The 26,780-nt window shown below is 38.3% G+C and overlaps 1 protein-coding gene across 1 annotated transcript in view; it reads right to left on the bottom strand.

Annotated features, from left to right (window-relative positions):
* LOC116941582 (CUB and sushi domain-containing protein 3-like) overlaps positions 1-26,780 on the bottom strand; it is a 409,001-nt gene that overhangs the window by 226,905 nt on the left and 155,316 nt on the right. Inside the window, exons 6-8 of the mRNA XM_032952774.2 lie at positions 18,773-18,885; positions 10,257-10,334; positions 9,680-9,767 (exon numbers count right to left, since the gene is read on the bottom strand). Of these exons, the coding sequence (XP_032808665.2) occupies positions 9,680-9,767; positions 10,257-10,334; positions 18,773-18,885 (279 nt within the window). The remainder of the gene's footprint in view (positions 1-9,679; positions 9,768-10,256; positions 10,335-18,772; positions 18,886-26,780) is intronic.

The raw sequence follows: 26,780 nt of genomic DNA, 5'->3' as shown, positions 1-26,780 counted from the left end.
CAGGACTTATAAAGAAAATAGCACCAGACCACAAATAATAAGATGAGTTAGCTTTGGTGAGAATTTATCCTTGTCTATTTCACAGCACCTTACAGAATACATGTCTAAAACATTGGATTAGGGAAATAAAAGGTAAACAAAGACCTGTAGGAATAATTAACTATCCCATATTTACAGATGACATAATCATTATAACAACCAATGGAAATTAACTACATGATATGATTGAAAAAGTAAGTCCGCAAACGTGGGCTCAATATAAATATGTGTGATACCAAAGTGTTGCATATTTTGTTGAACAACAGCACATCGTCGTATAATAATTGGGAAACACCGCAGAATATTTATAACTTGGCCAGTTGCTCAAGAGAGATCTGGATCAAAATGATTAAACCATGAGATGGGTGACAACAGGATAGCGTATTTTTGAAACACTGTAATATAACAATGAAAATAATAACATTACCTCCAACTAAATATGATTATTAGCTGGGACTGACGGAGAACATGGAATGAATAGTAGAAAAGTATTTTTTTTAAAGCATGAAGAGATGCGTGCTGTGAAGAGAGACATTAATTTGGGAATACATTCTAATTATGGATGTGTTGACCGATAAGAGGATTACACGGCTTGGGTTTAGAGCACATCGCCTCAGGCTGTTGGCTCACGGAAGAGAATGGTGTCAGAATGGCAGCCAAAGGAGGGAAGGAACAAGGCCTGACAGGAAGACCAGGGTGGAGAATAATAAGTGATGAGATCAGGTCACGTGGAGGAAAGAAATAGGTTGTAGCATCACAGGACCATGAGTGATGGTGACGGTATGGGGATGCCTTCATCCAGCAGTAGATAGTCCATTGCTGACATATTAAAGCAAAATAAATCAACGTTATTATGCCAACAAAACAAATAAAAGGCACACGTTTATTTTATTAAAATACCTTCTCTAAAGGCTGGTGTGAGTTTGTATCATGTGATTTAAAAATATAGTTTGATTGTGTTTAACATATGTATATAACAAGACAAAAAATAAGCCAAAAATTAGGTCAGCGTTATTCCATTATGTCCAAATAAAGTGTGTTGATTGTCCTCCATGTACCTTTATTTAAACGAATGGCAGGCAGCAAGTTATAGACGTAGAATGGTCTCCTGTTATAAATGACAGAAAAAAGTTAAACTGGAAATAAGTTAATCCATGAATGATGGTGCTTGATGGGAAAAATATTTCAAGTATATAGGGAGTGAAAAGCTGTAACTTTACCAAACAGATCCTTAATGCAATTGCTAGATATATATGCGAGTAAATGTATGCATTTAGGATCCATTTGGCGCATGGGGAGTTTGGAGAGAAGGGACATTGGTGAGTTTTGTGGGAAATTAGGGTCACACCAGAGGAATCTAATAAGGAAACCAGTAGGGGTTTCACTTTTTATTGGAGAATTAGGGCAATTTGAAAAGGACACGTGTGGTTACAATTGCATGATCTTTGTAAAAAGTTGGCATCAAGTGACATTTTCTTCACACCTCGTATGCAATCACACGTAGCATATTACCTTGTGTTGTTACGTCTTTTTTTTAACGAGCTATCACACGTTAAATAGTTAATAAATAAAAACAAATGGAGGTGATGGCGTAACATCTCGCACAAAGGGTTGGTACTCACTTTGTAGGGACTGTCAGTTCAAGGAACATATCAGCAAGTGTTCACCCAGACCAAAAGACAGTGATTTTCTTACCACGTAATAAGCAACCCAGACACACTCATAAGTAAAGTATCTTGGCATGCACAGTTGTGGGCTCATTTGTGATGAAATCAAGACAACATTCTAACTTAATATAGCTCCGATCGAAAACCAATGCAAACTAATTACTTTCAAGAACACATATGTAAATGGTGGAATATTGTATTCACAACCAAATGTCACAATACATTTCAAATAAAAATCAATTTTGAGATGAAGCAATACAATTGTGTTCAATGTGTTTTTTTTACGTGAATGTTATGATTCTACGCGTTTCAGACAATGGATGTTTCGCAAACAGCTGTGTGGCAATGTAACTGGTGCAGCAGGTGGTAGCTGCGGCGGTGGCATTGAACGTTTACAATAATTTTATCATGTCGCTTGCTTAGATGGCCTCATCAAAGATTTTTGTCAACCACCAATTAAACAACCACCTATTACTTGCTCTTTTTTTTTTACAAACGCCTGCATAAATATAGCTTTGCGCATACATATCTCAATTGGAACGTTGAAAAACATCAGTGTTAATGCGACGACTACACGAAATATATGTAAAAAGATGTATATATTTTACTCATAAATACATATGAAAATTTATATATAGAGTTCCTACCAATGGTGCTGTTGTGTAATTTTCACCAGAAATCGAATGACTGGGGTCACCTCTAAAATATATATATTTGCTGTACATTTTAAGCAACACATAAAAACAGACGTAAGTGACCAAAAGGGCTGTAATCATCGGAGGTAAAGGTGCAGCCCTGAAAGTGCTTGCTCACAACACTGCTGGTAGAAAGACCTCTAATAGAAAGAGAGGAGAGACGCTGTGGGCTCACATGATAAAACAAATTTCCGAGACTAAGGTACTCTGCAAACCTTCTGGCAACTATCAAAGGTTTGTTCATGAAGCCATCCAGATATATAAACAGACATAACTTCAACCGAGAAGATGGATACAAATATTCTTAGCTCTTTCGGTAAAGTCACGTTGAAATATATATAAAACAATATATATTTTATTATTTTATTGTTTCCCTTCAACGTGACTTTTCGGAAAGAGCTAAGAATATTAATTACTGCAGTCACGAAAGCTTTAAATCAAAAGACGGATACAAATTGAACAATCATTGGAAGGATGTTATTAACCAGGTAATGCCTTAACTGGTTGTGGTTGTTTCCATCCTACCTGCCATTTACTAGTAGATTTTTATTTTTTCCCCCCGTGTCCCACACTCAGCTTCCCCCTTCTAGCCCCGCCCACGTCCCCCCCCCAGCCTCACGTCCTCTTCCCCAAGCGCTCACGCAGCCCCCCCCTTCCCCTACCCCCCCCCCCTCTCTCTCCCCCCTTGCCTCCCCCCTTTCTTACCTAAAAACCTCTTTCCACGGCAGCTCTCTCGCCTACTTCAGCATGTTCTTGCTGTGGTTGTTCCACCTGATGAAGATCGCTTGTGTTGCGATCGAAACGTCGTGATTTGTTTGATTTCATTTTATTTCTACCCACGTGACTTTACCGAAAGAACCAAAGAGTATAGAGAGAGGGTATTAAGCCATCTCTTCCATGCTGGTCAGATGTCTTGGAAGAAGTGGGAGTACTCACCGCTTTACCTCACCACACAAACACACACAAGTTGGTGATCGACTCACCGCGGTGTACAATAACTTCTCAATATTCGCGGGTTCTGTAATCGCGGTTTTGCGAATTTTCGACAAATATATTGTTGTGTTATATGAAATTCGCGGAACCGTAGTTTGAATATTCACGGCCGTGCCACGGGACTATTTGTCACATTATGAGAGGTATCTGTTTATGCGCCCAAAGCCTATTCTCCTCATAAGCTTTGCGAATTAGTGTTCTCTAATTTAATGTTTCCCCATTCTGCAGGAACTAATGCCCGTGAACACAAAGGGTTTGTTGCACAGTGAAACTGCTGGGTGGAGAGAGGTGGGGGGATGTAAACTTGTTTGTATGTTAACCAAGATTTGTGTTTCGATTTAAAGCTTTCGTGACTGCAAGGATTCATCTTCTTTGGTTCTTTCGGTAAAGTCACGTAGAATGAGAATAAAATAATAAAATAAAATAAGACAATAAAATTCTCCATTGGAGCACTGTCGTCCCGACAGTTCTGTTCTTTCACCTGATGAAGGCTACTTATGTTGTGGCTGAAACGTCGTGAGAATTTTATTGTCTTATTTTATTTTATTGTCATTCTACGTGACTTTACCGAAAGAACCAAAAAAGACAAGATTTGTGTATCTGTCATTTTTTTTTACTAATGACATTGTATTGTGTCCAATTTTCTATACCTAACCTGGTATATAGGAGGTCGTGGGTTCAATCCCTGTATATTTGGGGTTTGCTTGTTCTCCGTATGGTCGAGCGAATTTTACTCTGGGTCCTCCACATTTACAAACATGTGTTTCGAGTATATGGTTGCTATAGATTTCCACGTGATAAGCTACTTTGTTGAGCTATTATTTGTGGCCAGGTCACTTCTGAAAAATAACTATATAGCTCAGTGGGCCTTACATCATGTTCATGACCCCAAACGGATCACTTTATTGGTAAAATAAAAATAAAAAGTTTTAAATCGTTTTCTAGTCTCCGTCAACAAATATATGCATGGAAAAGTCGTTATTTTCCGTAACATTTTGTGATGACTATCAGAGGGACACACGTGTTATCAAATAGCAAACAGGGGCAACCAAAGACAATTCAGACTTTCTGTATCTTATAAAAAATCAACACTGTAATCATAAATATGGCATTTCTTAAGTTTGTATCATGGAGGCTAATGATTTTACAAACTTAAAGTAAAGGTAGCACATTTGCTGAATGGAGGTTACCACACCTAAATACAAATTACTGAACCTCATGATATTCAAATAGTGTATAGATCGTTTTTACTTAAGCCAAAGGCAATTTTATCACGGTACATGACTGAAAATACTTGTGCAACACATATGTTCAGTTTATCAATTCAGTGCATAACACTACCTATTTTCCTGCATATAGCCCGCATGTGCATATAACCCGCAGACGCATATACCCCGCAAAAATAGCGTTTTGTGTAAAACAAATCTCAGATAATCCGCACCTCCATATACCCCGCAGGGTCTTGTTGTGTTTGTAAAAAGTGGTATACCCCGCGGGTTATATGTGGGGAAATACGGTAATCATTTTCCAAAGACGTTCACTATATGCAAGTGATGTAAATGTTAGTGTCTTTTCATTTGCCGGCACTTGGTAAAAGAAGTGATGAAGGAATATTGGAAAATTCAAAGCATACACAATCTAACACTGAATACCTGAACATAGTACAAGAACTATACAATTTATATAAAAAAATAGCCTATGTACTTTGATTTTATTATTCTCTATTCTAATTATTGCACTAAAAAAATCGTATTTGCCACTAGCTGCCAAATATTTGAAGTTTGATTTTCAACTTTAAGGAAATCAAAATGAAACAAAAAAAGATTTAGCCGAGGAGAATTACATTGCTTGAAATGGTTGTATCTTGATTGAAGAACATGTTTCCAAAATGGCTTTCTCTTTAAAACATTTTGAAATCTGATGTATCTATTTTGCGGAACTAACTTCAGCACACGATCTGCAATTCTACTTGCTTTTTTTTTTATTGGATATTCCAATTGGCTTTTGTGTCAATTGCATTTTTTTAATTTGTGCATGTCGATGCATGTTTGTATTTTGTTACATCATTATCTTTGTCTGGAAATGTTTAACTTAATTTTCACTGAAATTTTTACCTGTTTGGAAGAGTTAAATGAAAAAATTATCAGCAACAAAAATCCACTTTCTAAGCCTACACAATATAATGCCAACAAAACATCCCATTCAATAAAGTGATCCGTTTGGGGTCATGAACATGATGTGATTTTTAGCAGTAGTAATTAATGCATATATATTACACAATCATATGATTCCTCATTATTCGGTATTATTTTTTGGATTAGATCAAGCGGATACAATATCAATCAGGGCTATGAACCCCACACCACCCAATAGAGGACTTACAATCTCGAGGTCTAAGCTCTTGCTAATATCTAATGTTGCTGGATACAATCTCCAGTTTAAAATTAGTCTTTAATCATCATATTTTGCTTGCTCTTTCAACATACCGGTATTGCCATCAAAACAAAATCAACTGGTGCATTTATCCAAAATGAGTCATGAATTATGTATATCGGGCACGAGAGTTTACATACGACATTATTTGCAATGTTCCACCTGAGCACAAGATGCAAAGTCCCCCTCCCTCCCAATAAGAGGAGTGAGTCATTTCTTTAAGCAATATCAACGCATGAGTAGGCTGAGTTGTGTATGAGTTTGTTTTATCTATTCACAAGATGCTGTAGCAAAACAGACCAATCAATTGTGGAATTTTAAGCGGACGTTCTAAGTGTCAAGGGGCAGTCTTCCCGTACCGTACTATCAAAACTAGGTCATAATAAACCAAGCCAAGCGTTGTCTTCGTACTTTCAACAATTCACAACATGAACATAGACTATTAAATACATTTCGTGCTGTAATTTATGACATTTACAGTTTCATAACTACACAATGTAAGTAAAAGTATATATATATTTTTAATGTACAATGCTATGACCAGATTTTTTTAATTTATGGTGAAAGGCAATCCATCAATGAGCAGTGGCATGTAAAAAAAAAACACTGTCCGGGATAGAACATTGTGAGAAACCGTGGGACACTTGAAGCCAATGTATTCCAATTGTGCTATTGGCATCGTGTCATTAGATGAGGAATCTTTTTTTAAAGAAATCTCACAAAGCAGCATGTGCCGTGTCCCAAAGACCAGCCCATGTGAAATATCTTTCAAGGACTTCAGAGAAATCCCTCAAGCAGCCTTTTTTTATCCGTTAAGCAGCCGGGGTCACAATTTCTCACAAGCTCTGCAATGGCCATGTCGTTTTGCAATAAAACCAATATTACGTATTAATTATCTGGGATAAGATTTATCCGAAACAAGTGCAAAGCCCGAATTCATTCGACGTTTTGTTCAGTTGTCTGTAACTGGGCTGAGATCATCGTCTTTCACTTGAGAACCCAATTTGGAGCCATAAATTAACTGAACGATGTTAAGAGCATCGTGTCATTAGATGAAGTATTCATTGAGAAACCTCACAAAACCGTGTGATTGACCAAAACCCGTGTTTTACAACATCAGGTGATGTACTTTCCCAGATGCTCTGTTGTATTGCCCAATTATACATACTGTTTATGCACAAAGACCATATAAACTAGTTGTTGTGTTTAACACGTAGGCTTTCGCGACCAATATCATCCATATTAGAGGTTTTTTTGGGTTAGATCGCGTAAATATAAATTGTGTCGTTAAACCCACCACCATCTGACAGCCAACTAGTAAGGTTTGTCTCGTAAACAGAACATGCCAATTCGTCACTAGTACAGCACACCGGTGTGTTGGAGGGCAAATCTACAACATTTACAATATGAGCACGACGTTTCACCAGTAATTGCAACTAGCTTCATCAGGTGACAGCCAAGTCTAAATGTAGAGGGAAAAACCAGAGGACCTAGAAAAAAATCCACTGATCACGGGAAAACATGCAAACTCCAAATATACAGGTGTCAGGGTCGGGATTGAACCCACAACCTCTCACATATCAGGTGAGGAAATTAACATTTTGCCACCTCACTATGCTTGAAAACGTGGTTTAAAAACTGATGGCTCCTCAGATTCAAACCCAATATATAAGCATTGGTGGCTTCGTGCTCTGGCCACCTTAACTTTTTACAAAGTCTTAAAACAGCAGGGCATGTAGCCGTGTGAGCAAAATTAGGACAGCATATTTAATAGCCATGATCATTATCATTGCTTACTATCACAGGTGTTCTAACTTTTCGTGTTGTACATGCAAAATACAGTTTTAGCATTAATTTGGCATATCTGGGCCATATTACATCGACGTTCGATGCCACGAAGGCCAAAGAGATTAATCAGTTGGCGTACTCTCAGTGATGTGCCAATCAATGTCAGTTGAGACGATGGCATATTTTTGCAGAGAAACAGCAGCCAAACTATTTAAGAATCTTGTGAACAGAAACTTGACACTTGATATCAATTAGTTTACAAAGAAAACCTCACTTCACAATGTTCAGGACATCACTTTACACAATCCCACGTGGTTCTGCATGCTTATGTGTATTTCATCCTGATGATTCAGGTAACAGGGGGAAACTATGTCTCAAAAGTCATTGCTTGGGAAGATGCACAGCTATTGTGGTGCAATGTGTGAACATTGTTAATTCGATTATTGTGACTAATAGCGGAGATTTAGAACTGTCACTTTCTCTGACATCGAAGTATGTTAAATGTTGTTGTTTTGTGTAAAGGTACATTATACATTTTGTAAATTGCTATTTTATTCATGTACTATAAAAGACTGCTAGAGTGATTTACTAAAATCTGTTTTCCAACCTAAATTGTAGTTTTCTTCACAAGCTGCATCATTGACTAATCGTATATTACATGATACTAACATAACAATGTAACTATGAAGAAGGGCCCTTGCTCGAAACGTCACCAATTACATGTTTTCTTTTAACATAGTGTTATTGACAAATGTGTTGGGTTTTTTATTGCTTGTGCTTGCGCACCACTACCAATGTGACATTACCAAATAAATAATGATCCATTGTCTGATTTAAGAAAATGCATATTAATTTGAACAAATGCAGTGTCCAGCCCTCATTGCGCTTTATGTATGTGCATGAAATATGACAATTTCAATGAAAAAAACATTTGTACATAATTCAGGAACAAAGATAATACTTGGCCATATAGCCCCTGCTTTGAACACAAGATAAAATACATTGAGAAGTGTACCTGTTACCGTGTGCTTGCATATATATTTGAAAATCATATCTTCTAAAACTGTTTATTTTTTATCTTATCCAAATACTCTTGCACAATTAGGGTTGTTTTCTTTGCGCTTATTGAAATGTGGGCTTTTTGATTTACATTTGACAAATAATAAGCAACGGACGTGTAAAATTACATCCATGTAAATTGATTCAAAGAACATCAAAGAAGATTCCTTGTTTGTTGCAGCAGTCTGAGTCCGTCCGTGGATGACAAACATGATCAATGACTCCTTCTACCAGATGTTTTGTTAAGCGAATCCCAAAGTAATCACCACCATTTTCATAACAAAGGAATGTTGCGCGCATGTGACAGCAAGTATGCAATTATATATGACGACACTTCAACCCGAGACCAAATATCTGAATGATAAACAAAACAGTCTCATTCTGCCTGACCACAAACACGAGCACTGTATGCCAAACGGTGACATGGTCAAGAGGTAAAGCGGATGTAATTTGTTGCTGAGGTTCGCAGTTTGAGCTCAGTGCCTGCCCTAGTTAATACTGCAGGTTTATGGCGCACGGTGGACGTTAACTGTCCTGTGACCTGCTTTTTTAAAGATGTAATCGCTTTTTAAGTATTATTAAATAAGAGCCAAAAACAGAGCGCGAGCGACGGGGAGTACAGACACCTTGAGTGCGACAAACCCCGGGGGCCAGGTGCCCTCGGGATAGTTAACGGGGAAAGGTGTCTGGGCTCATTCTGCGACCTTCTTAAAAAAGAAGAGTAGGCCCTTTTGTGCCAGCGTCAAATTTGACAAATTATCTGCAAATTACTCGATCGGGATCACACGCAGCAATCATCACTTCCCCTAATGCGAAACCACTGCAGACTGTCCTTCTGTGAGACAGCGGCCTCGCGATGATCGCTTTGCGCTATGAGAATGACGCGAACATCAAACGTGCTAATGATTTGATTTGAAGGCGAACTTTGGCAATGACAAAATGCTTGCGGAGGCTGTGGTGGCTGCTTGTGCATGCCGGCGGTGTACAAGCTTGCGGAACACCCACCTGAAATCGGAGCCGATGCGGGTGGCGTGTTCTGGCTCCCCAGGGTCAGGGCAGCTGCTGGAAGCCTGTGTTATTCCGCCCTCATTCACTTCCAGTGCCGAGCAGCAAAGGGGACATCAACAATTCAAAGCAGAATTTTCACAAACAGCACACAACTGCATTCTGATTCAGCATAAAAAAAACACATCACCTGCCCAGTAAACGCAAACGGCGAAGTAAACGCAAGCTCGATGAGTGTGCCTCGAATGCATGGGTTTAATTTATGCACAATGCAAAAATGAAATGTGAGGAAGTTTAATAATCTTAATCAAATGTTAATTAGATCTAAAATATATATGTCCACACGTTTTTTTTGGATATGTAGTCAGAAACCCCAGGCAATGCCTGGTTTTAATTAATTCTCCGTGAAGGGGCTTGCCTTGTTAACAGGACGCCATATTTTAGTTGTGCACCCAAGTAAAACATGGAAGAGGAAGGTACTCAAAGTGTGTAAATACACGAGTTAAGAATAACGTCAAACGATACCGAACAAAGTATATTCACATGCAATATTAATGCAAGAACACCGCCAACTTACACACTAGCTGCTTCTGATTGATGTCCTTGCTGGGTGGTAGCTTCACACCGCGTGACTTCAGATCAACTGCTCTTTTCACTGTCAGATGAGACGACGGACAGTGACACAAAGCACACTTTGAGAACTCATGCGGGTTAAATAATGCACACGCTATTTTCGCACAACAGGCGGTATATACGCACATCACACATTCACGAAGATGAAGGAGAAATAAAATAGCTCCTGAAACATGCACCCATGCCAACTGAAGCTGCGTTAATGTAACTCCCGCTGAATTATTACAGGGGTTGTTCGTATTGCAGTGCATGTTATGTCATTTAGCTGGGGAAAATACAAATAAAACGCAGGTGAGGCAGACTTTATAACTGATGGTAATGTTCATAATTCTCTAACTAGAGTATTCCCTTGTTATTCACAAGGGATTCGTTCTGGAGACGCTCGTGAATAGCACATTTTGCGGTTAATTGATGACCTTAAATGAATACGTAAATAAGCGATTAAATATTATTTTGGCATCCTCTGGTCGAACACCGCTTGAGACGAGGCTCGAAAGAAAGCTGTCTCTGGTGTGGACCAATCAGTTTCAAGGACAATGCATATACTGTCAGAGCATGTTTTTTTGTTTGCATTCTGACCACAAGTATTGTGGTTAATGCGGACATGATTCCTTGTAAAAGGTTTCAGTTTTGTGTTTTAACATCTTAACACAACTGTTTTGTTGCCAGAAAAAAGGGGGAAAACCTATTCTCATATTCTATGGTTCTTTCGGTAAAGTTACGTAGATAGAAAAAAATTACAATTTTATAATTATAAAGTGAATACAAATATCACGACGTTTCAATCGCAACACAAGCGGTCATCATCAGAAACGTCGTGATATTTTTATTCACTTTATTTTTATTATTTTATTGTTATTTTTTTAATCTACGTAACTTTACCGAAAGAACCATTGCATATTAATTCCTGCAGTCACGAAAGTGTTAAGTCAAAGCGATTAAATATTTGGAAATTATCATAAAACACAAACAAACAAAAATTGGTTAGAATAAACAAAGTAAATAAATGTTAAGTAAATACATATTAATAAAGTATTATATTACAAAAATAGTATATAAATGAACTTAACTAAAACTACGATGATGTTGTGCAGTAGCATCATCACTTTATCTCATCACTGTCTCTCTCTCTCTCAATGCAGTCGTGTAGAATTCCAGATGCAATTCGCGGATAACCAAAGTCGTGGATAGCAAGCTCGTGAATAACAAGGGAAGACTGCATGTAACATTTCTGTTTCTTGATCACATGAGTGGAAAATTCGAGTTTTTCCGTACTCACTTCTGTAGACAGAATGATTGTAAAAATATGCATTTTTTTTATTCTGATATTTGATTTTATTACAAATGATGACCATACAATTGCACGAATAGCGCATATATAGACAGGTGAATGTCAATTTTTTCATAATAACGGTTTTTGGGTTAGATCGCGTTTATTTATAAATGTGTCGTAACCCTCCACCACCCGACACGGCCAATCAGCAAAAAAGTGTCACGTTGACAAAAGACAAATAATTCACTACTTTAGCCCACCGGTGTGTTGAAGAGTGAATCCACATTTACAGTTTGAGTACGACGTTTCGCTGGTAAGTACTTCCAGCATCATCGGGCAATTTTTTTATTTAAAGCTTTCGTGACTGCAGTAATTCATATTCTTAGCTCTTTCGGTAAAGTCACGTTTATATATTTTATTATTTTATTGTTTCCATTCAACGTGACTTTACCGAAAGAGCTAAGAATATAGGTGAATGTCAATGTGTCACACAATGACAAGGAAACGCTTCTGAATTCGAATTCCTCTTTGCACACAAAATCACTTGCTTTGTAAATAATGAACGTACATTATATATTTTTTGTGGAAACACAAATTTTGCACGGAATTATCGCAAACCATGCTGAAAATGTGCCGTGACTTTTTTTTTATTGTATCTCGTCACAACCTTTCAAGCTGCGGGAATTGCACACCCCCCGCGGATTTACAGTTTGCAAAAAGCTCATGGGGTCACGTTGGTGTGCGTTGCCGTGTCACGGTTCAGCACGTGTGGCAATGTGACAAAAAAATGAAGCGAAAACCCAGCAGACCAGCACACGGGGGAGGGGAGAAGGGGAATTAGCAAGAGGGACAGAATGGCCAAAGGGGGTAGCAGGGACACATGCATGAGGAATAGCAATAGCATTTGCAACCTGTGTAAAATACGGCCATTGATTGTGGCCCGGAGCCTATCGTCCTGTATGACAAAATATCAAAATATGAACCAGCCAACGCTTCTATATTTAACTTGAAATTTCATTTAAATGTAGCCAAGCGGAGAGAGTGATTCAGAATGGTGAGAAGTCACACACGCTACATGCAAACAATGTCATCAACCGTGAGCACAGACAATGTTATTGCAAAGCAGATTGTAGACTAAACAACGTGCAGTTTATTCTTCCTCTATTATTTTTCCTTTTGTTTCACTCAGGAAAGCCTTTCTCTGAGTCTGCTAGTTTCTGTCATAGGGGGTAATGTTCCAAATTTATTTTTTCTTCCCAGTTGATTAACATGCGGGTTATTTTGCGAATATGCCACACAACATATAATCCTATACGTGAGGAGAGTCAACAGGTTGCTTAATACCATTATATGGTATTAAGTAACCTGTTAGAAAATAACCATTTATATTCGGGTGCATGCAAGGCAATAGCTAACACTTATTCACTATATGCACTGGGTGACAAACAGTAGCCTTCTCATAGCCCACCTGTTACAGGTTTTCACGTTACCTTAAACACAACGAATACTTTCGGTAAAGTCACGTTGCAAACCGACACACCTGATGACGACCGTTTGTGTTATGGTCGAAACGTCGTGAGAATTTTTTATTGTTTTATATATATTTTATTATTTTATTGTTTCCCTTCAAAGTGACTTTACCGAAAGAGCTAAGAATATGAATTACTGCAGTCACGAAAGCTTTAAATCAAAATTTTACAACGAATACTCTCAAACTAGTTGAAATGGAAGCCGTTAATTAAAAATCCAGATATAACCAGCAGAGCTAAATGCCGCAAAAAAGGCCATAAACCTCAGGGAAAACGACATTGACATTGTCGCCTTACAAGGGGGGCACGCGTTGAAGACAGCGTGAGTATGGCAAGTTAAAGAATAAATAGTTACACCCTTATTCCTGCCATCTATCGTACTAAGAAGGCCTCACTACCCTTGTCAAGCAAGACCTAAAGTACTACTTTTAATTCATCCACCACAAATGATGGCACTTCAAAAAATAATTGTCACAGTTGACCATGTGAAGGTCATCAATGTATATATAAGCCACCGAAGAAGGAATGTCCATCACGACCTCCACCAGCAGCCACTCGCCTGGCTATATATATATGGGTTACTGCAATAACCACAACACACAATGGGGCTACTCAAATAATGACGAAGATGGAGGAAAACTTGAGTAATGATCGTCACCCAAAACAGTCGCGCACATTTCACTCACCCTGATGGATGTAAAGAAAAACTATAAACCAGAATGTGTCTTCTTCTTACAAGCCAAGAATGGACATCCACTAATTGCTTTACTAACAATTTTCCAAAGAGTCAACACAGACCGCCAATTATGCACAGTGGATAACTGATACCAGTCATAATCTGAAAATCATGGCCGTGGTGGATGTTTTGAGAAGGACAACTGGCACAGCTACGAAAAAGAAACTGAAGCCCAATCGAAGATTCTGGAGCCAAAGCCTAAAATCTTCCATAAATTCATATAAATTGTGGCATCTCCCAAAGAAAACAACATCCCAAGAGGGTATCAGAAAGCTACATTGGATGTCCATAACCAGAAACAACTCTTTAAATAATTTATCAGAACTGGTGACCAAGATAAGGGCAACCGCTCTGCTGGAGTCCCTGAACGCTGCACAAAGAAAACGATGAGAAGAAAGTACTGCAGAATTGGACTTCTCACACTCCAGTCATTAAGCTCGGCAGCTCTTCCGGAATCTAGGTGCTTCAAAACTACCAAACGCAAAGACCATTAAAAATCACAGCAGGTGCTGTGGCTTTCCACATTCTGTCTTGTCTGAGAAGCTCACCAAACAAGTTGTTTGGAAACAACTCAACATTACCTTGAGTGAGCAACCACAAGCAAAAAAAGATCTTGGGCAAACTCATCAAATGCCGTTATACTGTACACTGAAGCTGATGATATAGCTGTCCTCGGGGCCACAAATTCCAACAAGGCACTGGAATAGTATGACCTGTGTTCCGAGTCCCTAAAGAACCTGGGACTATATGGTCAACAATGGCTTGCAAACCTCTTCACCATCAGACAGGACAGGGAAAATCCTGAAAGAATGAAAGCAAGCCAATTTCATTGGCATTCTGAAAACCAGAAGCCACAAGACATGCCCTCCAGATCCAGGGCCAATATCCCTCTTATCCTCCACCTCCAGGCGGATGGAACATGCCATGCATTCCATACTTTCCCCCAGATCGTTGCCTTCACCACCTTCGTTGAAGCTGGTTTCCAATGCCAACATAAAACAGGGGCACAGCAGTGATTGACCTCTCCACTGCCTATGAAACTGTTTGGAATCATGGCCTGCTGCTGAAGTTGGGAAAACTCATCATATGCCGTTATACTGTACACCTACGGTATGCCTAATGGAGGCAATGCTCAGCAACCGTACATTGAGGGTACACCTCGCTGGTAACACAGCCACAAGAGGAATATGGATGATGGCCTTCCTCAAGACTTGGTACTCACACAATCAATATTTTTTTTGAGGCAACATGCGGGCCCGTCACATCACGTTGTGTCACGTAATCGAAACGTCAACATGAGCTTAACTGGTTATAGAAAGCAGTGGGGAGAAAGATGGTAAGCAGGCCCACTGCCCTAAACTCACACCATCAATATTTCATCTATATATAAGTGACCTGCCATGTACGTTACCATGCAAGTTGATATGTGCAGGTGATATAGTCTTTGCTGTATATGGTACAAACCTCGAGAACACTACCAATACTCTAAAAGCAAATAAAACTGTATTTGTGGCATATTTCTGTCACTGGAGACTGACCACATTCTTACAAAACCACCTCAAGTATTTTTCACTTGAACAATCGTGCAGCACCTCCGAATATCACGGCTGGGTACATACGGTGTGAAAAAAGTTCAACATACATACAGCAGATGCCACCCTTGATATGCCCTTCTATGGCAGTCCAGTGCGCTATGACGCCAGTCCAAGGTATCTAGGGGTTATCATGGACAGAAGGCTGACCTTCAAGCCCCAAATAAAACAAGATTTGTAAAAAAAATCAATACATAAATTACCCTGCTACAGAAGCTTGCTGCAAACTCCCTCCCTCTCACTGATCTACACAGTGGAAGAGTCACTGTGCTCCAGCCTGGACTGGAGTTCATACACAAAACTTGTTGATGCACAATGAAATAATGCAATGTGCAACAAATCCCCTGGCTCCCTGTTCTGAACATTCTGCCAAAAAATATTCACAGACGTGCAAACTGATTAGCACGGTGAGCTACGTACGGTCCGGAACAAGTTAAACATACATATATACAAGGGAGTCTACACATTTTCTTGCCAACGACAATCTACCCATCAACCAAGACCTCAACAATGTACATCACCACCAACTCAAGTCCTGATCCCCTTTCTCGGATCATCCTGTCACCATCCTATAATCTCACCCAGATCAGGATTAACACTGGCGAACAGAGTTGAACAACGTGGGCATCCAGAATAAACACCTCATTCAAGATCTAAACAGTGCACCAACTGGCTTTGAAATTCATCCTCGAAGATACTGGTGTACTATCAATCCCATCAGTACATCAATAGGCCAATGTGTAAATCTCCTTCGTAAAAAAATGAAAGACAAGCCACAGTGCAACTGTGGCCATGCAATCCAAACTATGTACCGTATAGTGAACTACTGTGGTCTGTGCGCCTTCAATGGAAGAGGAATAGCACAGCCACACAAACTCTCTCCTGAAGCCCTCTGGTGGCTAGCAGACCTCGACATTGGTATTCAGCTCATGAATGTATTGCCAAACGCAAGAATGTAAAAGAACAAATAACTCAACATTGCATCACTGTGAATAACCTATGCGTGCACGCTCACATGCTCCCAGAAATGAGGTGGTCAGAGATTCATTTTCAGAGATTTTGAATTACTGACCATTTTCACAAAATATATATGATAAGCACACAATAAAATAAAGTTTAGAATATATAAATACGTGAACACTTTATTTTATTATTAATTTCATGCCTGATAAGGGCGCCACGGTGGTGAGATGTTGAGCACCTCGCCTGGTATACAGGAGGTCGCAGGTTCGATCCCGACCCATGACTCCTGTACATCTGAAGTTTGCATGCTCTCCCCATAATCGTGTGGATTTTTCTCTGGGTCCTCCGGTTTTTTCCTCAACATTTATAAACATGCGTTTCGAATACTAGGCCGCTATAACTGTCCACGTGATATGCCACTTTGTTGAGCTATCATTGTGCCTATGTCGCTTCTGAAAAAGAGCTATATAGCTGAGTGGGCCTTACCTGTTAAAAAAAATGAATGGCTGACCTAACATAAACAACTTCTAGGTAGGTATATTCTCGTGCTTTAAGGCTTGGCCACTCTTCATTGCTCAGAAATAAAATTACGGCATGAATCAAGTTCAATCATGAAATTTGTTCAGGCTAATATATACTTGGTCATGCACACATTAACAGATAGAAGGGAGCAGTTTATGGTATATGAACTCACTGGTGGGCTTCATTTGAATGGCAATCAATGAGTTTTTATGCACAAGTAGGACAATAACGTGACAGCATTGCAAATGGACACAAATGACAATGGTACTACCAGTAAGGTTTTTTCACAGCAAATGCTATGACTTATAATAGATGACTCATTAGGCCACGTAAAAATGAGGTTACATTTCTGTTATAAGACTTTTGCGCACTTTTTATAACCGAGGTTATAAGAGTTGCGCGTTCATAAATTTAGTTACTTCCTTGTTCGAACATCCCACTTAGTCAACAAAAATAATTGTTACATGTGCAGGTGTTTTACACGAAAATTATTATTATTTTACAGATGCATAATGACTCATAGACTTGGGTGTCTGCTGTGGCAGAACGTGTGTGCCAGGGGGAAGGCTGCAGAGTTGATTTTGAAAATAAAAACTGATTGGTAAACAATATTGAGGGAATCCATGGAGAAAAATAGAATAAACTTTAATCGAGCCAATAGTTATAAATCAACTGCGGCTTGGAAAGATATTATCAGGTGATATATATATTCCATCATAAACTATTATAACACTTCTTCAGTAAAAATAATAATGCTCTCCTGGAACAGGACAGTATTATCATGGGTAGTTATAATGAATAATGCATACAATGTTAATGATTGCCCCAGATAAATTAGAATACAATTATAATTCATTGTCATGGCACCTCCATTTTTTCCTGGGGTATACACAAATTGTAATATGTATTCACTGTAAAGACATGCATGTTATTTTGCCACTCTTTTTATGAATCTGTCCCGATCATGGGCAATGGCTACATCTTGATCTCTAAGGCATTAATCCAGCAGTAGATTGCACATGGCAGATGATGACATATGCATAAAAATTGTTTCTTATAAACTTAATATTACCACTTATTCACTTTGCCAATCCAAACGGATTATTTTTTTACGAAACGTTGTGGCAGTGAACCGCATATTCTATTTATATAAAATATCTAAAAACTATACATGTAACAATTCATACATGCAGCAATTAAAATAAATATTTAATTCTAGATTTGAAGCTTTCGTGACTGCAAGGATTCATACTCTTTGGTTTTATTCGGTAAAGTCACGTAGATAAAAAAAACCAAATAAAAGAAAATAATAAAATCACGACGTTTCGGAGGCAACACAAGCTTCCGTCTCCAGGTGGAATGTGTTGATCTTCTGATCTTCTGCTGTGACTATTCCACCTGAAGACGGAAGCTTGTGTTGCCTCCGAAACGTCGTGATTTAATTATTTTATTTTGTTTTATTTTATCTACGTGACTTTACCGAATAAAAACAAAGAGTATAAATATTTAAGCTCACAATACGCGCATCAAATGTTGCATGTAAGAATAAATTATTAACAACGTGTTATAATTATAAGAAAATGTTAATGTTAGGCTAATGGAAATAACAATATACTATAAATTACAGAACAAATGAGAAAAATACATCGGGGACAGTATAAACATGATTTAGAAACGTCATATATGAAAGTGCGCTGTGAATTCTAATTTGGGGGACCGGTGAAGGGTTGGGGGAAGGTGCGTCGTATGCATGTCTAATAGTTACCGGATGTAATGACGAGCATACATTTTAACGTGAATTTATTTTTCAAAGCAAAGTGCAGATCGTGGCAGAAGATTTTATACCTTGGTATTGTGCGCTGAAACCTCGCTGGCGACGGTCCTTGTCCGACATGAAACGAAGACGCATCCAGTTTTTGCTGCTGATGATTGGCGAGGGTAAATTCATTCCCGTCAACCTGAAATTGAGAAATTCAGAATAAAAAAAATCGAATACATCGTGATCACTCACCGTGTCACAAAGAACAACAGAGTGCTGTGCCTCCGGGCCAACGGAAACATTTACCAATTTACAGGACAAACGTCGCATAGCACGCATGCTGTTACAATGAAGATGCTGTGAATGAACATGTTGGAATTCGCGACACATCGATAGAAAAGTGCAGCCACACCATGCTCGAATAGGTTACTGGATAAAACATAAAACTGCTTTAAACATGGGGCAAATTCTTGACTGTGTTTGAGAAGTAAGAAAATGCACGTGCGATTAAGAATGTATCGCTGTGTGTGAAAATGTTGAATTTGTTAAGAGTTACAACATATTGCAGTTACACCAAGCACAAATACTGAAGTGGTTAATTCGTCAGTGCAGATGTGTGATGGTCTGATATGCCATGCTGTAAATCTAGCATTGGTCAATCAAATTCTAAACTAAAACATTGATTCACGAAGTAACGCGACGTTTAATAATTGTATAAACTGTCCCGAGTGATTTTGGTAAAAAAAATACATAGCCTGGGATGAATTAAAAAAATGCCTTTAGTTCGGATCATAATACTATGATGGAGTGGGGTTGCTGGATGTGGAGTGGCATGGTATTCCAGACTCTAGGACCTGCGCATGAGCAATCTCGTTCACCAATGGGTTTGAGTTGTGAAGAGCAGACCTAGAGAAGGTGAATGGAGAACCCGGGGAGGGGAGTAAACTGAAACTCGAGGGAAAAGATAGGCAAGGGCTAGCCTGTAAAGACTTTGGTCAAAAGTGAGTGCAATCTTGAAGGTGATTCTGGACTGAATAGGTAGCCAGTCGAAGAATCATAAAATGGGTGTAATATGATGACGCGTACGGGTATTAGTGAATACTCTTGCAGCTGCATTTCGAACGTAGTGCACATGTTGGATGAGAGATGAAGGAAGACGAAATAAGAGAAAATTGCAGTAGTTTAGCCTGGAAGTTAAAAATGCATTAATTATTGTATCTGCAGCCAAATCGGAGAGACAGTTGTGGATACGGGACATTTTGCGAAAATGAAAGCAAGCGGGCTTACACATAAAGGAAATGTGGGAAGAACAGGAGAGGTTAGAGTCCAGAATAAAACCCAGATTTTGCGCCTGTTGACTAATATAGAGATATAGTAAAGCAGACGGACAGTAGATTGCTGATGTTGTGAGGTACAATATTCCCTTGTTATTCATTAACTTGCTATTTGCGATTTTTGCTATCTGCAAATCGTATCTGGGACTCTACATGACTCAACCGAGAGCGATACATAAATTGATGAGCAACAGTGATAAGAGAGAATGTGATGAGAGAAAGTAATGAGATAAAGAGATGAGAGAGATACAGAGAGAAAACGTATCGAAGCTGTATAGTAGCATTTGCAGACGTTCTGTGTACGATATTCGTGGACCAATATCTTTATCCGCGAAACGTGCTATTCACAAGGGTCTCCGAAATGTATCCCTCGCAAATAACGAGGGCATACTCGAATCGATTTTTTTTCTTCATTGTGTGCTAAAAATGTAAACAGAAGACAATAAAAGGACAAGGATAATGATTGTCAATTTCCAAATAAAAGGCAATGCATTTTAGCGTAAATGCATCAACTGTATCAATTTGTAACCACTGACACAATTTCTACAGTTCTTGCCAGATATCAGCTTCATTTATGTTAATATGAATTCGACATTTCTTTACACCCTCAGAGGACTAAAAATACATCAAGTTACTCCTCTTCTCATTTGTAGTTGTGCAAGGGCACTTAACTAAATAATAAAGTGCTATCTAGTGGCCAAATGTGGAAAAAAAATATTGTACGTTAGTGGTCATACTTCACAATTTACGTAGATTTCCCAAGACTACACTCACATAAGTTATATAATTATTACATGTCTCTTTATTTCACATAACACCTTTGTTACACAGTCTATTGCTTCTACAGTGAGGGAAAAAAGTATTTGGTCCCCTGCTGATGTTGTACGTTTGCCCACGGACAAAGAAATGATCAGTCTATAATTTTAATGGTAGGTTTATTTGAACAGTGAGAGACAGAATAACAACAAAAAAATCTGTAAAAACGCATGTCAAAAATTGAATAAATTGTTTTGCATTATAATGAGGGAAATAAGTATTTGACCCCTCTGCAAAACATGACTTAGTACTTGGTGGCAAAACCCTTGTTGGCAATCACAGAGGTCAGACGTTTCTTGTAGTTGGCCACCAGGTTTGCACACATCTCAGGAGGGATTTTGTCCCACTCCTCTTTGCAGATCTTCTCCAAGTCATTAAGGTTTCGAGGCTGACGTTTGGCAACTCGAACCTTCAGCTCCCTCCACAGATTTTCTATGGGATTAAGGTCTGGAGACTGGCTAGGCCACTCCAGGACCTTAATGTGCTTCTTCTTGAGCCACTCCTTTGTTGCCTTGGAAGTGTGTTTTGGGTCATTGTCATGCTGGAATACCCATCCACGTCCCATTTGCAATGCCCTGGCTGAGGGAAGGAGGTTCTCACCCAAGATTTGACGGTACATGGCTCCGTCCATCGTACCTTTGATGCGGTGAAATTGTCCTGTCCCCTTAGCAGAAAAACACCCCCAAAGCATAATGTTTCCACCTCCATGTTTGATGGTGGGGATGGTGTTCTTGGGGTCATAGGCAGCATTCCTCCTCCTCCAAACACGGCCAGTTGAGTTGATGCCAAAGAGCTCAATTTTGGTCTCATCTGACCACAACACTTTCACCCAGTTGTCCTCTGAATCATTCAGATGTTCATTGGCAAACTTCAGACGGGCATGTATATGTGCTTTCATGAGCAGGGGGACCTTGCGGGCACTGCAGGATTTCAGTCCATCACGGCATAGTGTGTTACCAATTGTTTTCTTGGTGACTATGGTCCCAGCTGCCTTGAGGCCCTTGTAGTTCTGGGCTGATTCCTCACCGTTCTCATGATCATTGCAACTCCACGAGGTGAGATCTTGCATGGAGCCCCAGGCCGAGGGAGATTGACAGTTCTTTTGTGTTTCTTCCATTTGCGAATAATCGCACCAACTGTTGTCACCTTCTCACCAAGCTTGACAATGGTCTTGTAGCCCATTCCAGCCTTGTGTAGGTCTACAATCTTGTCCCTGACATCCTTGGAGAGACCTTTGGTCTTGGCCATGGTGGAGAGTTTGGAATCTGATTGATTGATTGCTTCTGTGAGAGTGCTCCTAATCTCAGCTTGTTACCTGTATAAAAGACACCTGGGAGCCAGAAATCTTTCTGATTGAGAGGGGGTCAAATACTTATTTCCATTATTAAAATGCAAATCAATTTATAACATTTGTGACATGCGTTTTTTGGGATTTTGTTGTTGTTATTCTGTCTCTCACTGTTCAAATAAACCTACCATTAAAATTATAGACTGATCATTTCTGTGTCAGTGGGCAAACGTACAAAATCAGCAGGGGATCAAATATTTTTTTCCCTCACTGTATATAGGTACATACTCATCTCATTTAACACAACTATTAATTGACAATTATAACAAAAACATCATCAAATGCCATGGATGTGTAAATCCTCATCAACTCATAAGATGACAAATAAGATAAATAAAAAATACTGAAGAACAGCATTACGTAATGTTAGGCTAAGTCAAAAGCATCACACTCTATTTATAACTCACACATCTACAGTGCACATCCATTAGTCGTAACTATTGCATTTTTTTAATGTGGGTATGTGCATCATTTGAATCCAATGCAAATCTACAAAAGGACCTTGCATATACTGCAATTCCAATAACATTCCTAAGAAAGTAATTTCATATATGCTCTAACTGCAAATCATAAGTTTAAATATATTTGACATAAATGGTAGGACTTAAATATTTAAGCTGACTATAAAAAGAGTGAAATTTAATTAAATAAAATATGCAAATAACCATATTAAAAACTTAACATTTTTCCCCACATAAATTCCGTGGTTAATGATAGCTAGATGGAATTGATGGAGTGCTGAAGCCAAGGATAATTTGCGAGCGATGCTCTCCTTTTGATGGATTTCATCAAAGGTCACTGGCGTGAAAAGAGCCATATACTGATTCTCTGGGTTATTAGCACTGCTCCCTGGCCAAGTGGCTGCAATGAACATGCCACTCACTTTCACAGTGTAAAGTAATCTGTCAAGGACCATTCACGTGGTTGACTTTTCTGTTTATGAACAGGATTCTGTCAGTCACGTGAAGACGTCTATCCTGCAATTCTGCAGAATGTGGCTCGCGATATTAAAGCCCATTTAGCATGCTTTACATTTAGTCAGGATCACTTTGAACATTAAAATACACGCACTTATAAAAACAACGTGCAGCTTTATACACGTTTTTTTTAATTGGGTACAATTACTAAGAACAACTAGAGTATACATTCTAATTGTGAAGGGGAATTTGCCAAAATATGAATATTATTGAACTATCTCACAACATTGATCATATTACATGCCAGCAGAGCTGAAACATTCCTTATTCAGACTTCTGTGTTTTTTATTCTTCAAAAGAGCTTCTATGAGTGAATTAAAATATAATTGTTTTACTTCAAAAGGTGGGTCATGCACTATTGTTAAAGTCACAAATGACCATATATTAAAGCAGTACAGAGTAGTCTCCATTAAGGTCCCAGCAATGATGCTTTTTCTTAAAAGGAGCTCATAGCTTTTTGAGTCAGTCAGTTTATTTTTGTTCAATGGCAAGCTGGCGAAAATGGCCGAGCATGTCACATTGATTATACACTTGTACACATTGCTCAGTATCTTCAACTTTTTATATTTTAACGACGTACAGGCAAATGTTTACTTAAAGCTTTCATGACTGCAGGAACTCATATTATACGTGTCTTTTGGTAAAGTCATATAGATAGGTTAAAATGAATAAAAATAAAATAAACAAAAAAAACGACGACGTTTCGATCGCTTTTGTTGTGATCGAAACGCTGTAGTTTTTTGTTTATTTTATTTGTATTCATTTGAACCTATCTACGTGACTTTACCGAAAGACCCAACGAATATAGACATACCGGCACTGAGGCACTCGGAAAGAAAACAATAAAGTAAGACCGATCCTGTACTTATCCTCCGATAATTGTGGACATTGTACAATCGCAGCCCTCTTGTATATTGACTGCTGGATGAGGATATGTTTAGTTTGTTGTCCTTCCCCCGCACCTCCGATTAGCACGGTTGTCTATGTCCGGTGCGAACGATGTTCAACATACACACATACATCTCCAAGCTATATGGGTCATTAAAGACATTAATGTTCCTTAATTGCTTCAGGTAAAAAAAAACACCATTTGTAAATGTGAAAGACCATAATACATGCTAACCAAAATACAGTATGTAAACTGTGTCTGATTGGTTCCAAAGTTGCTCTTACATTGTAGCTTTGCAAGACTACTCGCAATTCGTGTGTGGATATAGAGTCACTGCAGGAAGAGATGTGACATTCAGAACACAGCTATACAAACACAGTAAGCTTCTACAACAGGTGCATGACCCTACGAGCAATCAGCAGCATGCATTAGGCATTAACATGTTTACGGGCTAACACGTGTGTATTTGAGTGTTTACATGTGCACTTTAGGATGTCACATTTTTTTGATAATGTGTGAAAAAAATGACAGTGAAACAAAAACATTTCTTTGTGACGAGTCCTTTTCTCACTCAAAAATGCATATACACACACAACAGCCTACAAAAAATACACATTGGTATTTCATCAATGTGTAATGTGAACAAAACGTATAACGGGATACATGCACGTAAATCTGTTGCAACCAGTACTGCACTGTATTTCATTAAAAATGCCCAACAATTGAGCTACATTGAAAGCGTAACAACCCATGTCACATTGGGATCGTATTTTGCATTTTATTTCCGAAATTAATAATGAATGTCAGGACATAGAAAACAGCAAGTTATATATAGCAATGCAGTAGCCAAGCAGTAGTTACAGTGGTCCTAGGGAAAATGTGCAGAGCTTATATTTGTATCCACATTTAATTGCCTCACTCCCCTTGCTAAATTGTATTTTGTTACCTGCATCATGCAATCTCAGTGAAGCTTTTTCATTTTTGTAAAAATATATATAATTTATACTTATTGAAACTGAGGCATTGGTTTGTCAGAGAATTAATGACTCCAATAATTTCCATTGATCATTATGCCTTTCTTTGTCTACAAACGCTAGAAATAATGACACTTTAGATATTCATTAGTCTTTTCCAGAAATATTGATAGTAGTTATGCAGTCCATGGTAGAAAAACCTTTCCTAAATCCAACGTCCTCATGTTGACCTCGACATTTTCTATTATTCTGTCAACAATGATGTTTGTGGCAATTTATAAAAATGCAATACGAAACGAATAGACCTGCAATACTTCAATTAATTTTGCCAAAGTTACTTGCAGCAACATGATATGGCATTTTGATTAAAACTGTAATCGAGAAATAACGAGAAGAACAAAACTTAAGAAAACATTTACATCTCAGATTTACTGATGATGCCATTAACCAATGAAAATCGACTGTAGGAAATAAATGAATAAATGCAATAAGGAAGGCTGAAAAACTGGGCCTAAGATACTTATTATGGGAATAAGCATGGTATAACACGTTTGTAAAATAAATTATGATATATAAATCTAGAACAGATCATATTGTATGTATACCTTGAGCAGTTACTGAAGTGGACCAGAGTGAAAATTGTGCAACAAAAAGGCAGATGCGAGTGGATGTGCAGTACTTTAGGAAAACCGAATAATACAAGAAAATATACCCAAGTGCCTCACGAAAATTTATTTTAATTTGAGTATATTACCTGCAGCAAGGCCGTAGCCATGGAGTCAATATTGGGGGGGGGGGGGGATCAAATCTTCCAGGAGGTCTGGGGGTCCCCCTCAGAAAAAAAAATCTAAATTTGAAAAGATTTTCCTGCCATTTCCTGCCTAAAAAATTAGAAAATTCACAAACGCATAGGATGGACTTTTATTTATTTATTTATTACAATGTCTGATAGTGTATTGTATTACATTGCCCTGTTTTTTTTACCTTTTTTGTTTCATTGTATGTAATGGCAGAGATTAGGGATTAATAAAGTACAACCATAACCACGATCATATTAACATAAATCTATTTTATAGCAATGTATTGAGGGGGACATTTTGAGCATATTTGAATATTTGGAGATGTATCCCCCCCAATATATATTATAATTATGGCCTTGTCTGCAATGACATACAGATTGGGTGCATGTGCATTTACAAAACAAAAGTAAAGAAGTTTTACAAGTGCACAAAAAGCATGCAAAGGTACATGCTTAGAATTATACTGACAGAACGAGGAACACGTGGTTAAGAGATTGTGGACTGATCATGACTGATGACAAATCAAATAGTGAATATCATGTAAAACAAGCCATATACAGTATTAATGTATGCATGTTTAGATCCAGCGCGCAACATACCAAAGCACTCACACTTGAAACTTAATATCTTCATACAGGTTTATATTTTTCGATTATTGACATAAGAACATTCTAAATATTCATGAGGGATGTTTCTGGAGAGCAGCGCGAATATTAAATCTGCTTTTAAAGGGGGCATAAACATATATATAACATTCAAACATACACGTATAAATTGCAAATATATATGAATACATGTATTGTATAGTATTATTGCGTTATTTAACTTGCCTTTAATAATGATGAACATAACATATTTACAATACTCAAAGCTTATGAGAATACGATTTGTGAGCATAAACGTGCGTATATTACGTTAACACATACACTTATAAACCGGATGCATATATAAATGAA

This window comes from Petromyzon marinus, chromosome 12 (assembly GCF_048934315.1).
Source record: "Petromyzon marinus isolate PM22_M1 ecotype Great Lakes invasive population chromosome 12, UKy_Petmar_22M1.pri1.0, whole genome shotgun sequence".
Classification (NCBI taxonomy): domain Eukaryota; kingdom Metazoa; phylum Chordata; class Hyperoartia; order Petromyzontiformes; family Petromyzontidae; genus Petromyzon; species Petromyzon marinus.
Note: the sequence above shows the minus strand (reverse complement) of the source record. Positions and strands in the feature narration are given on the sequence as shown.